This window comes from Balaenoptera physalus (assembly GCF_965194825.1).
Source record: "Balaenoptera physalus genome assembly, chromosome: 4".
In the NCBI taxonomy this organism is placed as follows: Eukaryota; Metazoa; Chordata; class Mammalia; order Artiodactyla; family Balaenopteridae; genus Balaenoptera; species Balaenoptera physalus.
Window position 1 is genome coordinate 18,195,802 of NC_138891.1, and position 20,460 is coordinate 18,216,261.

A 20,460-nucleotide genomic window follows, 5' to 3' on the forward strand; every position below is an offset into this window, starting at 1 on the left:
TAACCGTCCCCACTCCTCTGATCCCTTCTCTCCCCAGCAGCCAGTGTGATCTTTCAGACACAAAAATCTGATGCGTGTTTTTTCCCCATGTTAAACCCATCAGTGGCTTTCATGACCTAAGGATAAAGTCCAGGGGCTGCCATGTGCTCAGGTTACCTCTCCAGGCTCAGCCTCCTCCTCGCCAACTGACCCCTGCCCACCCCACGAACAACTGTCTGCCTGAGCCCGTGGCCCTCACACTACACGTTGATCGATCATGGAGACACTGCTCTCAGTTTATTGACTGAGTCGTATTTTTTCTCCAGGGCCTTTGCACGTGCCTCCACGTGGAGGGTTTTCTGTTTCCCCTCACTAACCCACCTTACCTCTGCCAACCTATATGGCTCCTATTCATTCTGTATGACTTGACTTAGACCTCACTTGCCCAAGACCCTCCCAGACTCAGATAGGTCCCTGATCCGGCCTCCTACACTGATTACCTCTGTTGGAATTTCCAGTTTAGATCTGTCTTCCTCCACTAGGATGTCAGCTCCATGGGGGAGAGCTCTTTGCGTGTTTCATCCATTGGTGGATCCCGGTGCCGAGCACAGCTCCAAGTTTATATTAAGTGGCCAATTTAAATACTTTAAAATGAATGATTGATGAAAACATTCAGCCTGGCTCCTTGCGGAAAACACCCAGCTGCTATTTACTGAGGAGATGCTACATTCCAGAAACTTTGCACTGATCTTCACAAAGCTACAAGAAGGAAGTTACCCTAGTACCCCTTTTTACAGAGGAGGGGGCTGAGGTTGAGGGTTAAGTAACTTGCATAAGATCACATAACCAGTAAGTGGCAGTTTTCACGGACACCAAGGCCAGGATGTTTCCTCTCTACCTGGAGGTCTAGAGCAGCGGTTCTCAAACTGGAGCTGCATCAGAATCTCCTGGAGGGCTTGCGAACACTCAGATTTCTGGGCCTCACCCCAGAGTTTCTGGTTCAGTAGGTTTGGAGTGGGGTCTCAGATTCTGAGTTTCTACAAGTTCCCAGGTGACGCTGCTTCTGCTGTCTGTCTGGAGACCACAGTTTGAGAATCTCTGGCGTAGGTCACAGAAAACCCCTGGGTTTGCTTTATGCTATCCCACTACCCAACCACTCTGACCTTGGGCCAGGATTGCAGGATGCAGCCCTGAATTCCCTGCTGAGAGGCTCTGATGCTCAGCTCAGCCTCCCTCCCTGAACCTGGCCTTGGCTGTGTTGTGCCTGGCTGTTCCCTAGGGACAGGCGCCATCAGAGACAAGGACTTAAGTGCCTGCCCCTCCCCCTTGGGACACTGCCCTTCTGTTGGTCGTGTTTCAGTCCTGACCAGTGATCTCCCCATTTCACCAAGGCTAAGTGCCCCTGACCCTGACCCCACGTCTTTAACAACTTCCATGCTGATTGATGCATGCTAGGCTTGCTGCTGCTGCTGCCGGAGAAGCTTAATAGCACTGGAAGTTACAGTCTCGTCTGTGTCAAGGTGCCTGCAGCATTCATCAGTTTCAGCAAGCGTCACCAAGAGTGATACGAGTGTATGACACAGCTAAGTGTTCCCTCTGCGCAGGCCATTACAGCTGGAGGTGGGCCCATGGAGACAGGGACTGGAGACCCATTTGGCCTCATGTGGGCAGGTTGACATAGACATGAGCACCGCAGCTCACCTCCTGCTGTGGCCCCTTGAATGCTGTGTGTGCCTGGCAGTCTCTGCTGCCAGGTTCCCTCTCCCTACAGTTTTCCCGGGCACTCCAGGCAAGTGCAGGTCCTGTTCTCTCTGATGCTTGAGGCACTCTTTTCCCTTTGCCTCACCCTCCCATTTCTGCATCAACTTTTACCTGTCCTTCAAAGCCTGTGCATGTGCCACCATCCCCAGGCAGCTTTCCCAGCTCTCCTTTACTCTCCCCTTCCTCCAAAGACCTCTGGCACAGGGCATCTCCGCCTCTGGTGTAGAGCTTTCCTCGGTAAGCAGCCCACTCTGACCTGCCCTGCTCATCTCAGCTCCTTGGGGTTGGAGGTTGCCGTCCATACTTTTGTGTCCTCCGCCAAATTTAAAAATGTAGTGATTGAGATTTTCTTTGGTTACTCGAGTCCTGTATATACAATGCAAAACATTGGGAAATTATGGAAAAAGCACAAAATCATCATCATTGCTACCACTCCCAGTTTTTATTTTACTGTTTGTGGTTTATATATATGTTTGCATATATATGTATATGCTTGTATGTGTATGTATAATGACGTTCATACTCTATAGTTTAAAACTACTTTAAAAATATTTTTCCATGACATAATTTTAATGACTCTGTAGTATCACACTATACAGATGTTCCATAATTTATTTAGTGAATACTCTATTATTTGACTTTTAAGTTCTTTTTTTTTTTCCTTCCTTCCTTTCTTTCTTCCACATTATAAATAACAGTGGTGTAAGCATCCATTAACATAAATCTTTTTCCTCATCTCCTTGCTTTTCCTTTAGAAGTAGAATTGTTGGATCAAAACTCTGGACATTTTGAAGGTCTTAATGGAGAAAAGTTTTAAGAATCCACACTTTGTAGGAGAGTGCCAGTCACCTCTTACCCTGTAATATTAAGATCTTGTCATTATTGTTGTTGTTATTATTTTTTTAATCACAGCTTTTATCTTTGGGTCTTATCACAGCAGGCCTTCAGTGAACTTACAGTTCAACCAGCCACAGAATGCATGTGCCTACGTGTAAGGCCTGTGCTCAGTACCAGGGAGAGGAAAATACAAAGATGGCAACACCCAGAATCAGCCTTCAGAGAACTTTCAATCCAGTGCAGTAGTTGAAGGGCTGGCTGGCTGGCTGGCTGGGTGCCTGGGAACTACTTCTGTGCTAGTGGTTTTCTCAACACATTGCCCTGACTATAAGGGGAAATGGGGGTTTCACAAGATCCTGGGTCCCACTGGGATGGCCTGGGGTTGTTCAGGGAGACCCATTTCTGGGAAACGCAAAGACTGTTTATGAGCATAGACAAGGAACCCCAGCACACCTCCTTCCCTGGAGTTTCACACCTGGAGTTCCAGAGTCAAGAACCCCTGGGGTCAGCCCCCATAATGTGAAGATGAGGGAGGCATTGAGCTGCAGGTGTGACTCTAAATACTATACCGGGCTCAATGAGAGGCCACAAGACCTGTGAGTAGAGCCATGCAGAGCTGTGCGCATGCTCTGCAGGAAGCTCCTGTCCCCATCCCCTGCCCCGCCCACCACGCCCATCCCAGGGATCTCAGCAGCTGCCCAGAGCGGCTGGCTCTTTGCTTGTCTTCCGGAGCAGGAGCAGAGCCTGGAGACCAAGGGGAACTTGAGAGGCAGTGAGCTCAGGGCTGTTTACCTTTTTCTTCCCCGCCAGGAGCCCAAGCCTTGCCCCTCTCACTGTCACCCAGCGAGGCAGGCACACCTCCCGAGCCAGCTGCTGGGCTGCACCTGCCTTGAGAAAAAGGCACCCGGTTCTTAAGCAGGGGATGAATATTCATTGGCATGAACCTTTGCAAACTCATTTGGGGGAAAAAAAATTAGATCAGGAGCAGTAATCAGATTATTAAAAAGAAAAAGCAAGGACAGAAGGCAGTGGTGGAGGGAAGCATCACATTTAAAATGCAAGGAGAGATTTCCTTCCTGCAGAGAAGCTGTGACCCACCCCCCACCCCCGACCATGCACAGGGAATAGTTAAGCTCTCCCACATTCCTGCTGCATAAAAATGTTGTTTTGCGAGGCTTCTGTGGAAGGGGCAGGGGCAGAGGCAGTGTGCACCCTCCACGTACAAAAATTATAAAATAATGTTATGAGGTTTTCATTTTATCTTCCTTGGATATCAAGAAAAATTGTGAGAGCTAAAGAGGCTCTGGCGAGTGCTGAGTGACAGGTTAAAGGGCTCCAATAAAGATTAGATGGTCCACTATCTCCTGAGGAAATTGCATAAAAGTGGTTATTCCCTCTTGCTTCTATTAATTTCCTCTTCCTGGCTGCTTGGAAATGCTTCATAACCTGATGTTGCAGATGGGGACGAGAGGTGCTTTCCATTATCTCAATCACTGCACTGTTTATGAGACACTTAATCTGTTTCTTTATAAAGTAATAGTACTGTGGGTGATGGATTTAGTGTCACTGGAGGGCTGTGTGCAGGGATGGCAGGGGAGGGGGTTCTCCAGAGCACCGTAAGCACTAGGTAATTTGTTACATCTCCGAGACGCTGAGAAGTTGGGTGGGCGTTTCAAGGTGATCTTCCGGATACCAGCTAGAGGTCACGTGTACCAGTCCCTTCTTGCTCGAAGGGGGAGGGAAGTGCTGCATGTTTTGCTTGGGGAATGGAAAATGCACACATGCTTAGGGACCTCACGTCTTGTCTCTTCCTCTCTGCCAAAGTCAGGGGCGGGGAAAGAGGTGTGTATGTGGGGTGCCACCTAAAAGCTGCGTCTATCACCTGTGTGAACTGTGATCCCCTACAATGGAGGGAAGTCAACCCCCTTTTCTTAAGGAAACAAAGCCATCCGGGCTGCGCTGGTGTCAGAAATGTGCAGCCCTCCAAGTCACAGGTGTTCCATGGACAAGGGTCTTGTGGGAATACACAGAGGCTCTTTCTTTCCCAACCACCTCCTGGAATAGTGATGAAACCCTCCTGGCTGAGATGGAGCTGAGCACTCTCTGACCTAATTTCCCTTCCTACCTCTCCTGTTCTTCCACCTCTTTCCTTCTAGCTTTGTCTTTGCCTCTCTTGAATCTCACCTCCTAGTCGCCACAGAAGATGCTTCTTCTGGCCCTTGTCTCATGATGCTGGATCGTCCAGGTCAGGCACTTCCTGCCTGACGGGTCCGCCACCCCAAGCCTGTGCACACATAAGCATAACACAGACGATGCTGAGTGGGAATCAGCCAGCGTTCCATCGTCTGCCTCCTTCCTCACCCCCCCAAGGAAGGCGGGCACTTCCCAGGTCTGCCCCCCACCCTCTGTGCTCTGCTCTATTCCTCTAGCAGGGTGCCAAGCTCACCTAGATCTTCCGTAAGATTTAGTTGAATGAGAGGTTCATGACTGTAGTGACAATGCTGACCATAATTTTAAATCAAGAGAAAGGCAGCCCCTGAGTTTTGAAATGATATTAAAGCGAGTAGCTGTGCTATCCGCTTCGAAATGGCTTGACAGTGTGCATATGTGCTTGGTTAGATGATCACAGTATTTAATTGTTATTTTTTGAGGCTGCAGGCAGGTGTGTGGTCCCCAGGCTGCTGGGGTCCCCACCATTCTCCGCTGTGTTACTCCCGACCACTTTATATACTCAGGTGACTTCTCTGGGCTGAGGCGATTGCTTTTGCCTCCCTTGGTCTAAATATTCTTTGTTATACTCCATCCAGCAGCTCCACGTATCACCACTAATTAAAGCTGCTTTCCCTCGAGGAGCAGCACAATTTTCTTATTTATTTTTCTATGTAAATTTGTAGTAAAATAACAATCTTATCCGCTTCTATTTCTCATTAGTGGCGTCTGGTACAAGATGAGTTAAAAAAGGCTTTGTGGACTAGCCTGGCACTTTAAGCATTATTTAAAGCAGTAATTCTGTGAGAAAATATAGCCCAAGTGTGCTTACAAGGTACAGTCCACTTTGTCCCTCTCTCACTTCGTCCCAGCTTACCCCTCCCCCTCCCCACATCCTCAAGTCCATTCCCTAGTAGGTCTATGTCTTTATTCCCATCTTGCCCCTAGGTTCTTCATGACTTTTTTTTTTTTTTCTTAGATTCCATATATATGTGTTAGCATACGGTATTTGCTTTTCTCTTTCTGACTTACTTCACTCTGTATGACAGACTCTAGGTCCAACCACCTCACTACAAATAACTCAATTTCGTTTCTTTTTATGGCTGAGTAATATTCCATTGTATATATGTGTATATATGGCATGGACATATATACACTACCAAATGTAAAATGGATAGCTAGTGGGAAGCAGCCACATAGCACAGGGAGAGCGGCTTGGTTCTTTGTGACCACCTAGAGGGGTGGGATAGGGAGGGTGGGAGGGAGACACAAGAGGGAGGGGATATGGCGATATATGCATATGTATAACTGATTCACTTTGTTATAAAGCAGAAACTAACACACCATTGTAAAGCAATTATACTCCAATAAAGATGTTAAAAAAAAAAAAACATGTTACAGTCCAAATGTTCAATAAATGAACCTAGGCATACTGTTTCTTTATAAATTAGGGAATACCTACACATAGAATTTAATAAAATATTAACTTATGAATTGTGAATATTAATGAGTTTCATCCATTTTGTAATTATTGATAAGAAATATTTTACAGATATAATGATTCTCCCATTATACAAAACACAAATAATCTGTGCAGAAACACATTCTTCCATTTGGTTCCAGGATTTGTTTGCCGACTTTGGGACTCTAAGTTTATATTCTAACCCTCAATTCTAAAAGTTTGTGCAAAGAAAACTTGTTTTTCAAGAGGGACTGGATAAATGGAGGTAAAGAGGAATTAACACTATTTAACACTTACTGCGCATAGGTAAATTTTCATATTTGAGTTTAATAAATTCTAATGACCTGTGGGAGTTGTTGTGAGAAGTGTTAAATTTCTTTTTTATGGATACTTTATACAGATGAGTAAGTGAGGATTACATGACCTGCCCGTGATCACCCAGCTAGGATCCAGCAGAGCCAGGAATTGGACCCAGGACTGTTTGATCACTGCCTAGTGCTCACTGCCCTGGGGAAGATGGAGTCATACCCCCTCCCAGGGCCTTTCACCCTAACCCTTCTCTGAGCTTCTCTCTCTTAAAGTTCAGCTTGGCCTCCCTCTCCTTCATTTCCTCCCTCTGTGACTGTCAGAGTCTAGAGACACCCAGTTCTGCCTTCCTTCATCAGAAATCTCAGAGGAAGACACTTTCTAAATCCCTCTGCTACTTGTGGACATCAGGATGGTTGATTATGCTGTTAACGTATTAAATGTAAAGCAAGGAGGCTTTTAAATGGTGGAAAGAAAGTGAAAACACCTGTGTCTCTTGGATTGATACATTAAGAAAATTACATGTGGCAGGGCTCCAGTGAATGCATGAGTCTCCCCATTCCCCTCCCCCACTTTCCAGAGAAAGAGCTTCCGCTGTGTTTGGGCAGCACAGGCCTGGGATTCCTCTGTGTTCTCCAGCTCCAGAACTGAATGGGGTGCAGAAACGCTGGGAGATTTACAATAGAAATGGCCAAGTCCTTCTCATGGGTGATAAGGAAGAGATATGGAAAGAAGAAAGGGAGGGAGGAGGAAAGAAATAAGGGGAGAGACTTTACTGAGTGGGCTTGGAAAGATAGATCAGCAAGCCAAATTCTAGGATACTAGGTGTACCATTCAGAGTTTTCCTTTTGGTGTTTTATTTGTTGAGCCTTTTGTAGAGATTGAATTTTTTTTTTCTTTCTACGGAGTTTATTTGAGTGTACTGAGATGGGTAGCAAGTGGCCCATTTTTACATGGGTTACAAAAGAAATCCTTAAGAACCTTATTGTAGCACCTAGACAACATTTACCCCAGTACGTTCCATGGAAATTGAATCCGAGGAGGTGCTCTACAATACAGGGCTTCTCGGTGAGAAAACACAGCATTCTGTATCCTATTTTGGGAAGTTCTGAAAAATTCTGTAATAAAAGATGAGATGAACTTTTCAAACCCACAGATTCAAAATATCTGACCACAGACCCCTTTTGTAAGTAAAGGGTGTTAACAATCCTAAGGGCATGGACTGCGTTGAACACTCTTGGGTTATGCCATTCCAGGACATTCCATTTCAGAAATTCCCTCCCATTCAAGATGAGCTTCTGCCCCGGGGCACTTCCAGAGTGACCGAAACCCTATACCTCACTTCAAGTGAGCAAAGGAGTGAGAAAACTTATCCAGCATAGGAAACCGTTCTTTCTTGTCTTGGTAGAAAATCTGTGGATATTATTCAAATAGTTTATATGTATATCATCGCTATTACTTCTCCCACTGTGTGATTCTGGGCAACTCTTTTAACCTTTCAGTGTCCCAATTTCCTTAGTAACCAAATGGAGCTAATAATAGCTACCCCATAGAGGAATGCATGTAAAGCACTTAACAAGAATGTTAACAGATGGTGGCTACTGCTACTGTTAAAGAACACTCTGCACTTTCCAGGAGGGAACAGTGTATTTGGGAAGATGAGCTTTGTATAAGTAGAAACCTTTATAATGGTACTTCTACTATGGTAACGATCACATTGTATTGCAACTGTATGACCTCATTGGATCAAGAACTCCTTGAGGGCAGGCTCTGTTCTCAAAATTCCCTGGATCAGGTTCTCAGCAGGGTCACAGTAAATGTCTGTTGAATGAATTAGTGAAGTATGTAGGAAAGCCAAATGAGTTGACCATGAAATTAGTTTTACCTGGTCTCAAAGGAGGATAAGCCAGAACAGGTTTCTTGGGGGCCAGAAGAATCAGGAGCTGAGACAGTGAGGAAGGGCCTCAGGGAAGCAGGGCAGGCAGGGGCAATCTTCTGTGGAATCAGCAAGGCAGAGACCAGATGTCTGGAGTCAAAGGTCTCTGTAGATGAGGCATGGTAAAAGCTTGAGGGATGGCCTAGAGCCAGACATTTTGGGGCATGGCTCTTCACAGGCTAACCCATGGAGCAAGGAGAATAAGTGCCTCATATCTGAGAACAGCTCCAGTGGGCATCGGGCTATACCAGGCGTTCCCAATCTTCCCCACTGACATGTACATGATAGATGACACCAAGTGCATGACATATTCACTGGTGCACTGCCTACAAAGGCATCCTGCTTTGCCCCCCCACCCCACACACAAAGCGTTTCAAAATGCAATTAAGGGAGAATGATGTTGTTAAGCCAGTAACCTTGAAATCACTTTAATTTCTTCTTAACGAATCACTTATGAATTTCAGCCCTTTACCACCATTCATAATAAGTGTTAACACAGCTCACAGTTTCCCTCATGTGTGTTGCAACATGGGATTTAAGAACCATGGGTCCAGTTCATTGTCAACCAGGACCTCTTTCCATCCGAGGCCCAGGTGAAATTTCTTCACTGAGTGAATCAGGGTAAGGCCCTGACTGTTAACAGGTGGAAGAGGGAAGGAATAACCTTTTATAGAGCACTTATGCCTCAGACACTGCGCTACACATTAATTCATTTTCTCAATTAAATCTCTCGACACACCTGAAAGGGAAGAATCATTATTCATATTGTTCAAGTGAGAGAGGCCATTGGTACCAGGAAGGTATATTTCACTAAGGATGTTTGATGACTTGGAAGTGTTAAGTAGGGGTTGCCTCAATCCGAAATGCTCACTTTGTACAAGGGGGTATTTCAATGTCCTTTTCAAGGGGACAGAATGTTTCATTTTCCAGTTCCAGGGAAGGGCCTCTAGGTGCCACTCCTCCATTAATTCTAAGATGGTCTCTTTGTGTTACAGCCTGCCCTGCTGGGATGTTCAAGGCCAGCCAGGAAGCTGAGGGCTGCTCCCACTGTCCCTCCAACAGCCGATCCCCTTCAGAGGCATCTCCCATCTGCACCTGCCGGACTGGCTATTACCGAGCGGATTTTGACCCTCCAGAAGTGGCATGCACTAGTAAGTATCTAGCAGGGGCTCTGGCCTGGGGAGTTTGGTTGTCTGATAGTGCAAGTGGTGGGCCTGGGGCAGGGAAGACTTAAGACAGCATCCTCCAATTGCATAGTACAAAGTGGAAACGTTGGCTGTGGTGCTGAAACGGACAGCTCCTTGCTGGGCAAGCAGTGTCCCTCTCTCAGTAGTACTGGGTCAGGATTTTTTTCTTGGCCCCCTCCTCTCAGATGGGAGAGCCTTCCTCCTACCCAAGGAAGACAACTTCTGCCCACCAGATGGTTAAAAAATGTCAACTGGACAGTTCTTTGAGTGCAAAATCAAGACGCACCAGGATGTTGCAACAATTCCTAGTAACTCTCCCAGTCACCTCCTCCAAGAAGCCCCCTTTGTCTTGACAGATGAGAATATCCTCTCTTTTCACTGGGCTTCCTGTACCTCTGTGACCAGGCTCCCTCAAAACTCTCCTGATTTCATTAATTGCCCAAGTATTCTGCACTTGCCTTCTTGGTTACCCAGTGAAGGTCCTCGTGTGCCAGCTCCACATATTCATCTCCCTGTGTCCCTTCCAGTACCTAGTGGGGTGCATCCATGCCTCTGCCAAATGACAAGACCAGAGTCCTGGCCAGTGTGCATCTCTGAGGCAGAAATTCTAGGGGCTGGGTCCAGAGCGTCAGCTCCACCACTCTCCCACTCTCTGCTGTAGAGGGAAGGGCAGTCATCCTGCCAAAAGTGGAGGCGGCAACTCCACTCCCTGGGGAGGGATGGAGGAGGGGAGAATTTCCTCACAGTCTTCTCCCTTATGATCCATAATCATGGGGGTCAGGAAGCACTACTCTCCCTGCACAGCACTTTCAAGAACTTACTCCTCCTCTCCTAAGTGTAGCAGCCCTGAAATAGGGATGCTTTTTCTTCTCAGTATTCCTGTTGCATTCAGAAGTCAGTGCTCCAGGTTAACCTCTAATTATGCTAGAACTTTCTTCTGAGTTGGATGCTGTTGCCTGGATCCCTCTGAGCAAGGACCTGCCCTTCACCTCCTCTGACCAAACTCCTTCCGCCCACCCCCGGCATAGAAAGGCACAGACAGAGCATTTCATGCATATTTGCAGTTTGATGAACAGAAAAAAAATGACTGAGCTCCAAGTAGAATAATTTCTTAATTCTGGCCTTGAAGTATACATAACCTTTGCTGGATAAAAAAGAAGAATGAAAGTGTCTTCTAGATCAAGGTCCTAAGGTCAATCAATGCTTATGGATTTGAACTGAGGAAAAGCTCATCCTCTTATACACTGATTTTTCCCCAGACCTCCCTGGGTTGGTATGAACAAAAATGATTCCATTTCTGCTGAATAGAGTCCCTGTCTTTCTGTTGTGTTATCCCATCTACTGATTTCTGAGGTTCCCCTGTGTGTCTCTGTAGGCTTGAGAAGCATTGTTTAATGTACTTCTTTAGAAGCCACTTAAGGATGCTGAATCTCTGCTGCCTGGATGTCCAGACCAAGGACCAGTCTCCATGATTGCCAAAGCCCAGCCCTCACAGCTTCCCTTCTGGAAACATTCCCCTCCACTCTGCTCATGGATTCTCTCTGATTGCCCAGGCTCCTTCTGCAGATAAATTCATGCAAATAAAAGTCTGGGTCCCCAGCTTCCCACCTAGGGAAGTTCAGCAGACACACCCTGTAAACCCATGCAGCCCCTGGACAAGGTCACCTAGAGAGAAGGTAGACCAATAACCAGAGGCTCAGAATACCTCCTTGCTATATAACACCTCTCCCATCTACCTCTCACCTGACATCTCCCATCTACCTTCCACCACCTGACCTGATGTGCTTGAACCAACAGGACTGATTCCTGGTATAAACAGGAGCATCCCAGAGCCTTCACTCTGCACATTGCAGACCCTCACTCTGCTCTGCTTACCCATATTCTGAGGCCAGCTCATTAAAATCAGACCTCCCAGGCTTTTCTCTCCTGTCCTGGTCCAGCCAACTCTGAGTTAGGCACACCTTCCCACCCACTATGTCCCACCAAAATCTCCGCATCTTACCCAGAGTGGGGGTGAATGCTGGACATGCCCGGGGGCATCACCACACCCTGTACACAGCCCTGTGTTCTTTTACCCCCGAAGGAGAGCACTAGGGTCAGACCAGAAATCACCAAATCAGAGCCACACTTGCCTGTGAAGGTCAGGCCAAGAGCTGCTCAGGGACATATCGTCTGGCTCCCTGCCCTGGCCAGCAGGGGCCAGCACTGGGTGAGAGGCCACAGAGGCCAGGCTGGGCGGCAGCACAACGCTAGGCAAAACAAGTGTAAATAAACCTATTATTTTATTGAGCCTCATTATATATTTGATTTATTGTGTGCCAGGGAAGTACTGTATGAAAAAGTCAATTTGTTGGCTTTTATAATCTCATTAGGCTTTCCTTTTAAAGCATTCTAATTGGAGATGCCATCTGTTATCTTAAAAAGGCATCACACATCACCACAGTAAATAATTTTTCAGACACATGGAGCATATCTGGAGCTGTGGAGGTCAGGCACAGCCCTGCACCATGGCCTGGGGGCCCAGGTGGTTCTGCAGGCGGGGCAAGGCGGCCAGCATGGGCCCAGCCATCTGACAGAGGGTGGTGGGGGGCAGAAAGGGCCCAGGTGCTTGCTCACTTTGCAAGTGCATCCCTCTGTCCATCCAAGCAGGAGACGGTGATGGCCCGGTAGGGCGCTGGGAGGACCCAGGCAAAAGGGAAGTCTGTTCTAAAATGTACAGGACAGCGGGCATCTACAGTGTTTAGGTCCCGTGGGTGTCAGGGAAAGGGGACACAGTGTCAGAAGCTTCCAAGAGCCTAGGCTTCAGGTGTGGCCTGTTGCCACCATCTTTAAATGAGGTTGTATCAAGAGTCATTTACTGACAATATTGAAAAGGTTACAAAGAATCTTACGATTTAAAATGTGCTCTTTTACAAGGCTAAAAATATCTATAGTGTGCTAAAAATTAATGTTTTTAATGAATCATGTTAATCTCATGAAATGAGCACATATATATTCATTGTATTTTTTTATTGTGTTCAAAGTGTTAATTTATCCTAAATTAATCTAAACATTTAGAATGCATGACAACTTTTGTAGCCCTGTGTGGACATTTCTTCATTTTCTTTTTAATCTCCTGGGAGAGCCTGTCATCTCCTTGACCTCTGAGAGGCTCTGGCATCCCTGTGTGTCCAGCCTTGTCCTTGACAATATTCATAGATTCAGCAGGGATGTGAGCGCACCCCAAGGCTAAGGTGTCAAAAGGGCTGGTGTGGGCTTCAAGTGAAGTGAGACGAGGGGCCTTAGGGAGCTCGGCGAATGAGTCTGTGATGATGTATTTCTGCTGGTCTTGGGCACTCAGTTCCCTTCTTCCTTCTTCCTCATCCTCCTTGCACCTCTGCCAGGCCTGGCATTCTGGATCTGTTGCATCAGTATCTGGCCGACTGCCTCCTGGTACAACCATAGCCCCATGTGCTCACGTTCAGGAGGAGGCCTTGTCCCTGACAGGCTCTGGAGGGAGGGAAGGGAGGACCGGGAAGGCTGATGTCAGGGTTTAGGGTGCACACTGCAGCATGTCAGGGCTGCCCTCAGAGACAGAGGGACAACCTAAGCCATGGATGGCATGAGGTGGGAGCTTGGGGGATGGCTGGAGGCAGGTCACAGGTGACCTCACCCCTCCCTGCTAGCAAAAGCCTCTGAAAGAAGCCAGGCTACACAGAGTGGACAGTGGGTACCAGCTTAAATGAGGAGTTACCAAAGGGCCACCTATAGCAGGGGGCAGGGGGAGACGTCAAGGGGAAGGTGCAGCCCCACCCACCAGAGGGGTTGCAGAGGTTGTAGGCTGGGGAGCTAAGACCCTGAACTTCAGGTTTTCTGAGCTTCAGCTGAGGAAGTTTCAGCTTTCCTCCTCCTGCTGTCTCCCTGGGCCACTGCGCAGAGGCCCTGAGGCCCCCTGGGGAGTCCTGGCACCCCAAACCGCCCCAACCTTGAGTGGGTCCTAGGAAAGCGTATTGAATCATCAATTTGCACGTAGCACTGGGAAGGTAGGCTTGGCACTTCACAGACAAAAGTTTGAATCCTGACTCTGTCTCTTAACATCTCTGTGACCTTGAGCTAATGTCTTAACTTTTTTACATTCTGTCATTTTCTTCTCATGACCTCATAATAATGTATGCCTTTCTGGGTTGTTATGAGGATTAAGCAAAATCATTTTATGGAGTCTTTGGCGCAGTGCCTGGTTCATAGTAAACTCTCAATCAGTGTTAGAACTTGCTTTGGTTATATCCCTGGAAAGTGTGAAGATTGCAGCAGATATGGAAGCTTCCAGCATGATAGGAGATCTAAAAATAAAAGTGACGTCCTTAGGGGGAGTACAGGTTTGACGCCAGCCCCATGTGTCACAGCAGAATCCATCGTGTGGCTCAGATCACAGTCACTATTCACCTTAGTCTGGAGATTCTGATGAAAACCAGCCAGAAGGTGACAGCCACTGGGAGCGGATGGGCCGTAGGAGGGGGGAGGTGCAGATAGAGCACCAGAGAACTCCAGATGCCGCTGAGGCCTCTCCTCCAGGACTGAGATACGCTGAGAAGCTGGGCAGGAGTGGCCACTGAGGAGATGGGCTCTCAGCTCTCAGGGAGCAGGGGCTCAGTGACTCCTCAGGGTTAGCTTCTTTCACAGGAGGGTCTGACGGCCCTGAAAGTGTGACGGGCGGGACATCAGGAGAGAGGTGGCAGCCAAGAACGTATGAGGAAGTGCGTGGCAATGTGAAACCAAGCACTGAAATGCATGTCTTCAGTTTTAAGTAATTTCTATTTACGGGGGGAAGAAATGGAAAGGAGGAATTTATGAAGCAGGTGAAAATAGATAATTATGCCTTATAAAATTGCTGACTGTGAAAAACTATGCAAAAGGACTGGTGTAAAAATAATTACCTTGTTACATTTCCGACCACAGAAACCCATTTTTCTGCACCCACATGGGAGAAACTTTGATGGATCACAGAGACAAGCTAGTGCTTGTCTTGTTTCTTTATTTCTTCTTCAAATACAATGGGTTTCTCTCTGCAGTTTTGATTATAGAGGTGGAGTGAAAAGGGGCTCCAGAGATCATTGTCTTGTCCCCTGGCGCCACCTGCCATCCCCTCCCATGGGGGGCACATTGGCAGCCAGCCCTCCAGGGTCCCCCAGAGACCACCCCTGACCTCCCTCCTGACTCAGAGAGGTGGCTGGGAAGCTAAGCAGCCAGGCAGGCGCTTTAGGTGTGGATCCCGTAGGTGTGTGACCTGGGGCATGGGACGGCCTCTGTGAGCAGGGGCTTCTCATCGGCTGAATTGGGCATGATGGAACTCAAATTAGGAGGCTGTGGGAATTAAATGACAGGATGTCAGGCAAGCCCCAGGATGGAAGCTCAGGTCTGTCTGCTTCCGATGCCACGACCTCATACACAGTTAGAGCTACAGTTTGGTAGCTCTTAGGAGCATGGTGTAGATGGTCATGGCAGGGATAGAGATTTGCTGTTACTCTCACTCTTGCATCTGTACCTCCCACAGAGAAGGATAAGTATCCAAGCTTCCCTTCCCCATCTCTGCCTACTCTCGTTTCTCTCTCTTAAGCTCATGTTTCATCCTTTAAGGGGCTGGCAGCTGTTTCCCTCTTTCATCCCAACTGTCCCAGGGCAGCAGGGTGGTCCTTATGATGCAGGGACCATACTCCTTGGATGGACTGCCCAGGAGTGTGGCACTGCCCAGACCCTGGTCTTTGCAGGCAGGCTGGGTGGAATGGAGAAGAGGGTACCGGGGCCCAGAAGATGGAAAGAACCTTGGGATGACAGAGAAAGAAGGGAGTCCTCTGCAGCCAGATCTCATGGCCTTCGTGGTGTTGTGAAACGTCTGTAAGGACACCAGATCATAACCTCCTCTCGCCAGTCCTGGGTCCTGATGGCTTATGCTTGGCAAGTTGGCCAGTGATGGTTTCCTTTGTAGCAGTGATTTTTAGATGCAGTGCTTGGACGAACAGCCTCAGTGTCACCAGGGAACTTGCTAGGAATACAAATTCTCAGCCCCTCCCTAGACCTCCTGGATGAGGTACTCTGGGGATGGGAAGTGGGGAGGGGAGGAGGCAGAGATCTGAGTTTTAACAAGACCTCCAGATGATTCTGAAGCTCGTTAAAGTTTGAGAACATTGTTTTAGAATTAGGTCATGTTTCTCTGTCCTTTGCCTTATGACTCCTGGGGACAAAGGCCATTGAGTGAATTCCTGCAGACTGGGACCACAGGCCTGCCCCTCCCCGTCAATGTCTTGTGTAGCAGGCTGGAGAGACAGAGAGAGAGAGAGAGAGAGAGAGAGAGAGAGGGGCTATGAATACATGCCTGAGGAAGAAGAGAAGATGGGTATGGTGTGATGTGAGTGTATGTCTGTGTTTGAGTGTTTCGGGGAGGCTCTCACTAGTTCTCAGAACCAACCCCACCTGCTCTGGCCCAGTTTCCATTTCATTCTCAGTCTTGGGTGGCGGGAGCAGTGGTGGGGGAGAGAGAGTGGAGACCAGAGAGCACGACCTGGCTGGAGTGGGCTCAGGGAGAGCTGAGGGGGAAACTAAAGCAGAAGCAAAGTGACTGGTGGGGACCATTCCCCTGAGCTCAGATGGAGGACCAGGTGGGCAGGGTGATGGGTGATGGGCCTCACCCCTCAGGTGGTCCTCCATGCCACCTAGCAGGAAACAGGTCGAGAGGTAACCTCTGGGGTCCAGTGCTTCAGGGAAGGGCCCTTCAGTCCAGAAGGGCAGGAAGGTCCGCCAAGTCGACAAACACTCCACAGGGCACAGGAATCCAGTGTTATAAATTGAGGACTGTTTGCTCGCTAGTCTACATGCCTTCACATTAAGGATGATTTTAAATACTTTTCAAAACCCAGCCTTTTCAAAAACACTTATCTCCTCATCTAGGAGTTGCAACCTATTAAAAGAGGGCTGCTTTAGTCAAGGTTAGTTTCACTCATTCCTTGCTGATCAGGGCTTTAGTAAAATATCCACCATGTGCCCCTTTCTATAGGCAAAGGTGCTGCTTGATTTTACCCTGGTTTGTGATCCACACTGCATATAAAAATATATCATTTGTGTTTTTGAGGGGGGGTGGTAATCTGTGTGTTCCTTGAGATGAAATTCCAACAGGGGTCACAGATAAACAAGAGTCATAGGGTAAGCTGTTTCTCGGAGTGCCTGGATTTGGATAGTGTATACATCTAGATGCAGAACTGAGGGAGTGTGACAGCAATATGAAAGCTATTTATAACTGTCAGTGCTGTTTCAAGAAGGGTCAGCGTTACCTGTGTACATGGGCTTTCACGCTTCTATCATCTACAATTTCTTTTCACAGTTGTTGGACCCAAGTGGGTATAACCCTTAGGAGGCATCATATAGCTCTAAGTTTTAAGCTAATAGCCGGGCACAGGCTCTGCTGTTTCTACTTCAGCTTCTCCTCTTAAGAGCATTTCATCTCATGGGCATTTGGAGTCACAGATTATTAACACTCTGAGCAGCCTGCTAGGACCTGCCACCCAAACTCCACCCTAGTGTCAGCCTTGTCTCTCCAACATCCCTGAGAGGTAGTCATTCCATTTTTAGTTTTCTGAATATTTGTGATGACGGACAGCTGATATATTTTGCAGGGCAGCTCCACTCCACTGTTAGGCAGCCATCACCCATCACTGTAAGAGAGATGTCCTGGACCTTGGATCAGGCACTGCCTTCCTCCCCTCCTCACCACTGGTCCACCATTGAGGACCAAAGTCCTGCAGGTGGGACCAGTGGTTCCAGTGCTTACGAACAATTTCCTTATCCTTCCTTCATCACCTACTGTAGGCAAAGCATTGGTTATATTATCTACTCCCCAACATGTATGATTTCCTGAACCCCAGTGTCCTGGCAGCCTTTTCTGAATCTCACATTTATCAATACAACTCTTAGAACACGGCAGCCAGAAGGAAATATATGACCCTCGCTCCCGAGCAGGGTCCAGTGGAAACTTGGTGGATTTTCTCCTGTGACTGGGATACTGGTGATTGTTCACTTTGGTTGCAGCCTCTCGCATCGTGGGCTCCGACCATACTTTTTGACCACTGAACATTCAAAGTTTTTGTTTGTCCGTTTAGGAAATGCTGCCCATTTGGGTCTCCCCTTTTCTGCACTTACACGTGTAACTTCAGACATTTTGCCTTGTGGATTTGGGCACCATGCTCTTTCAAGTATAGACCATTTTGAAAACTGATTTCAATGGACAAGTATTAGCATAATTGTTAGGAGTGTGTACTCTGGTGTCTGGGTTCAAACACTGCTCTGACATTTGCCAGCTGTGTGATGTGGGGCAAGTGACAGGTCTCTGTGTCTCCACTTTCTCATTCAAAACGTGGGTATAGTATTAGTGTCTGCCTCACTGTGTCGTCAAGGGTATAAATGGAGTAATGCTATTTAGAACAGTGTTTGGCATTGTTCAAACAGGAAACATTCAATGAAAGTAAGATATTTTATTTTACTACTATTATTGGAGTTGCTCACCCTACTTTTGTGCTATTTTCAAAGCAGCTAAAATCCAAGCACTGGAATTATCATTTTGCTAACATTTCTTCCTTCAGTACACAAGTATCTGTGCACTTTTTTCAGTTACCATTCTTAAAACCTAGGTATACTCTTTATATTCTTTTTCTCTAAAGGCTCATAAACTTTTAAAAGAAGCAGTATCATTTGGCCTGACATATTTAGAGACCCATGCTGGTTTTTGTCATTGTTTCCTTGAGGCTCACCATGCACTGATTTAACTATGAAGTTTCAGAAGTAGGAGGGGATTGAGGTAAAATTTATTTATTTAATCTACTTTCTTCTCTATTTTGAAAATCAGAACAAAACTGTCTACCCCATGGCTCTAGGACCCTCTGTTGTCCTGAATGTTCCTTGCTGGCCTTCAGGCAATGGCTCTGATGTCTAATTTGCAGGCTCTGATCCCAGGTGGGGCTGGTCTCGGAGGGATGCTGGAATTTGATGGCAGCTGTAGCTCAGGGTCCTTAAATCTTCTCTGCTCCAATTCTCCTTCCCAAAGGAGGAGACAGTCGGAGGCACATGGCTGTACATCCTCTGTCTTCTGCCAGCATCTTACCTCATCCCCAGGAAAGGAGATGCACGCTCTGAATATTCTATTCAGATCTATTCAGGTGTAGGGCTTTCTCTGTCCACTGGACTGGAAGCTGTTGACATGCTGATCTGATTTTTTATCCCCTCTGTGGCCTTACATGGTAGGTGCCCAACACAGCCAGGTGGTAAGAGCCCTGCTCTTGGGATCAGGTAGACCAGACTTCACTCTTGGCTCTACCCCTCCTTTGCCATGGTTACTTAACCTCTCTGAACCTCTGTTCTTTTCCATAAAATGAGGATACTGTTTATTACTGTGCCAAGTTGTGATGATGTATATACCTAACTCAGTGTCAGACGTATGGTGAGGGCTCAAAAAATTGTCTTTGTTTTGGTCGTTCTGAATAAGGTTTGAGTCATATCTGAATTGCACGATCCAAAATAAGAACAGAAAAAAAAGTGTGGGGGAAATGGGCATTTTAGGGCAGTTGCTTCTGGAGAGTCATCCTAGGTTGGCTGGAATCGTACACCATCACCCCCATCTCCACCCCATCACGATGTGATCACAAATCCATGTGTTACCTGTGCAGACCACCTTGGTCCCCAGCTCCTCATAGGTGGTCCCAGCTGTGACTAAGGTCCTGGTTCCCCTAGTCTGCCTTCTTCCATCCATGTAACCCAGAATCAGATCCTGATCCAGTTCTGACACCAGAGGCCAAGCCCATGTCCCATGGTGGGGGAGGGGTCAGGTCTGGGATTCCCTCCTAGACCTCCAGCCAGTTTCTTCTTTGCAATCACCTTTCAGAGTCACCACTGCCCATCAGTCCTGGAACCGATATGCACCCCTCTGTTACTTATCATTGACCCTTTCCAGGGGCTGGGTTCAGAACCTACCCTCAAACTACATTACACTGGGTGGGATCGCTGGCTCCACCCCTGTTTTCATTCTCTGGACCTCCAGCTGCCATATTGGAAACCTGGCACTAGCCAACCCTTTCCCAGACCAGGACCGTGATCTTCTGTATGCCCCAGTTGGCTAAAACATGTGAATGCAGCAAGGCAGTTAGAGCCAGAGCCCCACAGATGTCCCTGATGGCTTCACCTGGGTGTGACCAAGACCAAGAGCCCCAGGTATCTTTGACTCTCATCAGAGATTTAGAAGGAAGCCACTTTCAACTTAGTCTAAGGGTAGATTCTGAACACTGTCCAAGAGTGTGAAGCCCCCTGAGTGATTAGTGATCTACTCCCAACTGGAAGTGTACAAAGAGGTACTGGTGATGCCTTCTGAATTGTGCGGCAAGTTGGGTGAAGTGGAACGACATGAGTCTCATAGTCAGTGTGGGCTTGTCCATGCTGTCTGAATTATGTGTGGCATCGGACCAGGACAATTGCATTTTATAGTAATTTATTTTGAAACTCTGTGTTGGTCTTCTGAGAAACTTTCCACACAATTGGCTGAAAAGTGTCCAGTTGGAGCCAGACAACTGAGAACTGTTATGACAGGGGATTGGCTGTGGGCTTAAAGTCTGGACTCCCCAATGGGTAAATGATCACGGATGACTTTGCAGAGCGAGAGAACAGGCTGCAATCTGAAGTCAACTGTGGAAGGACCAGGATTCCCTCCAGCTTGTGCCAGAGACCACCTCTGCCCCACTCAATCAAGGTGCTCTGACTCTGAAACCACATTA

General features: G+C 47.4%; 1 protein-coding gene across 2 annotated transcripts in view; it reads left to right on the forward strand.

The window, feature by feature from the left end:
• The window catches only part of EPHB1 (EPH receptor B1), a 430,653-nt gene that overhangs the window by 281,898 nt on the left and 128,295 nt on the right, over positions 1-20,460 (forward strand). For both annotated transcript variants that reach the window (XM_082460821.1, XM_082460820.1), the window contains one exon: positions 9,485-9,640. In XM_082460821.1, coding sequence (XP_082316947.1) covers positions 9,485-9,640 — 156 coding nt within the window. The remainder of the gene's footprint in view (positions 1-9,484; positions 9,641-20,460) is intronic.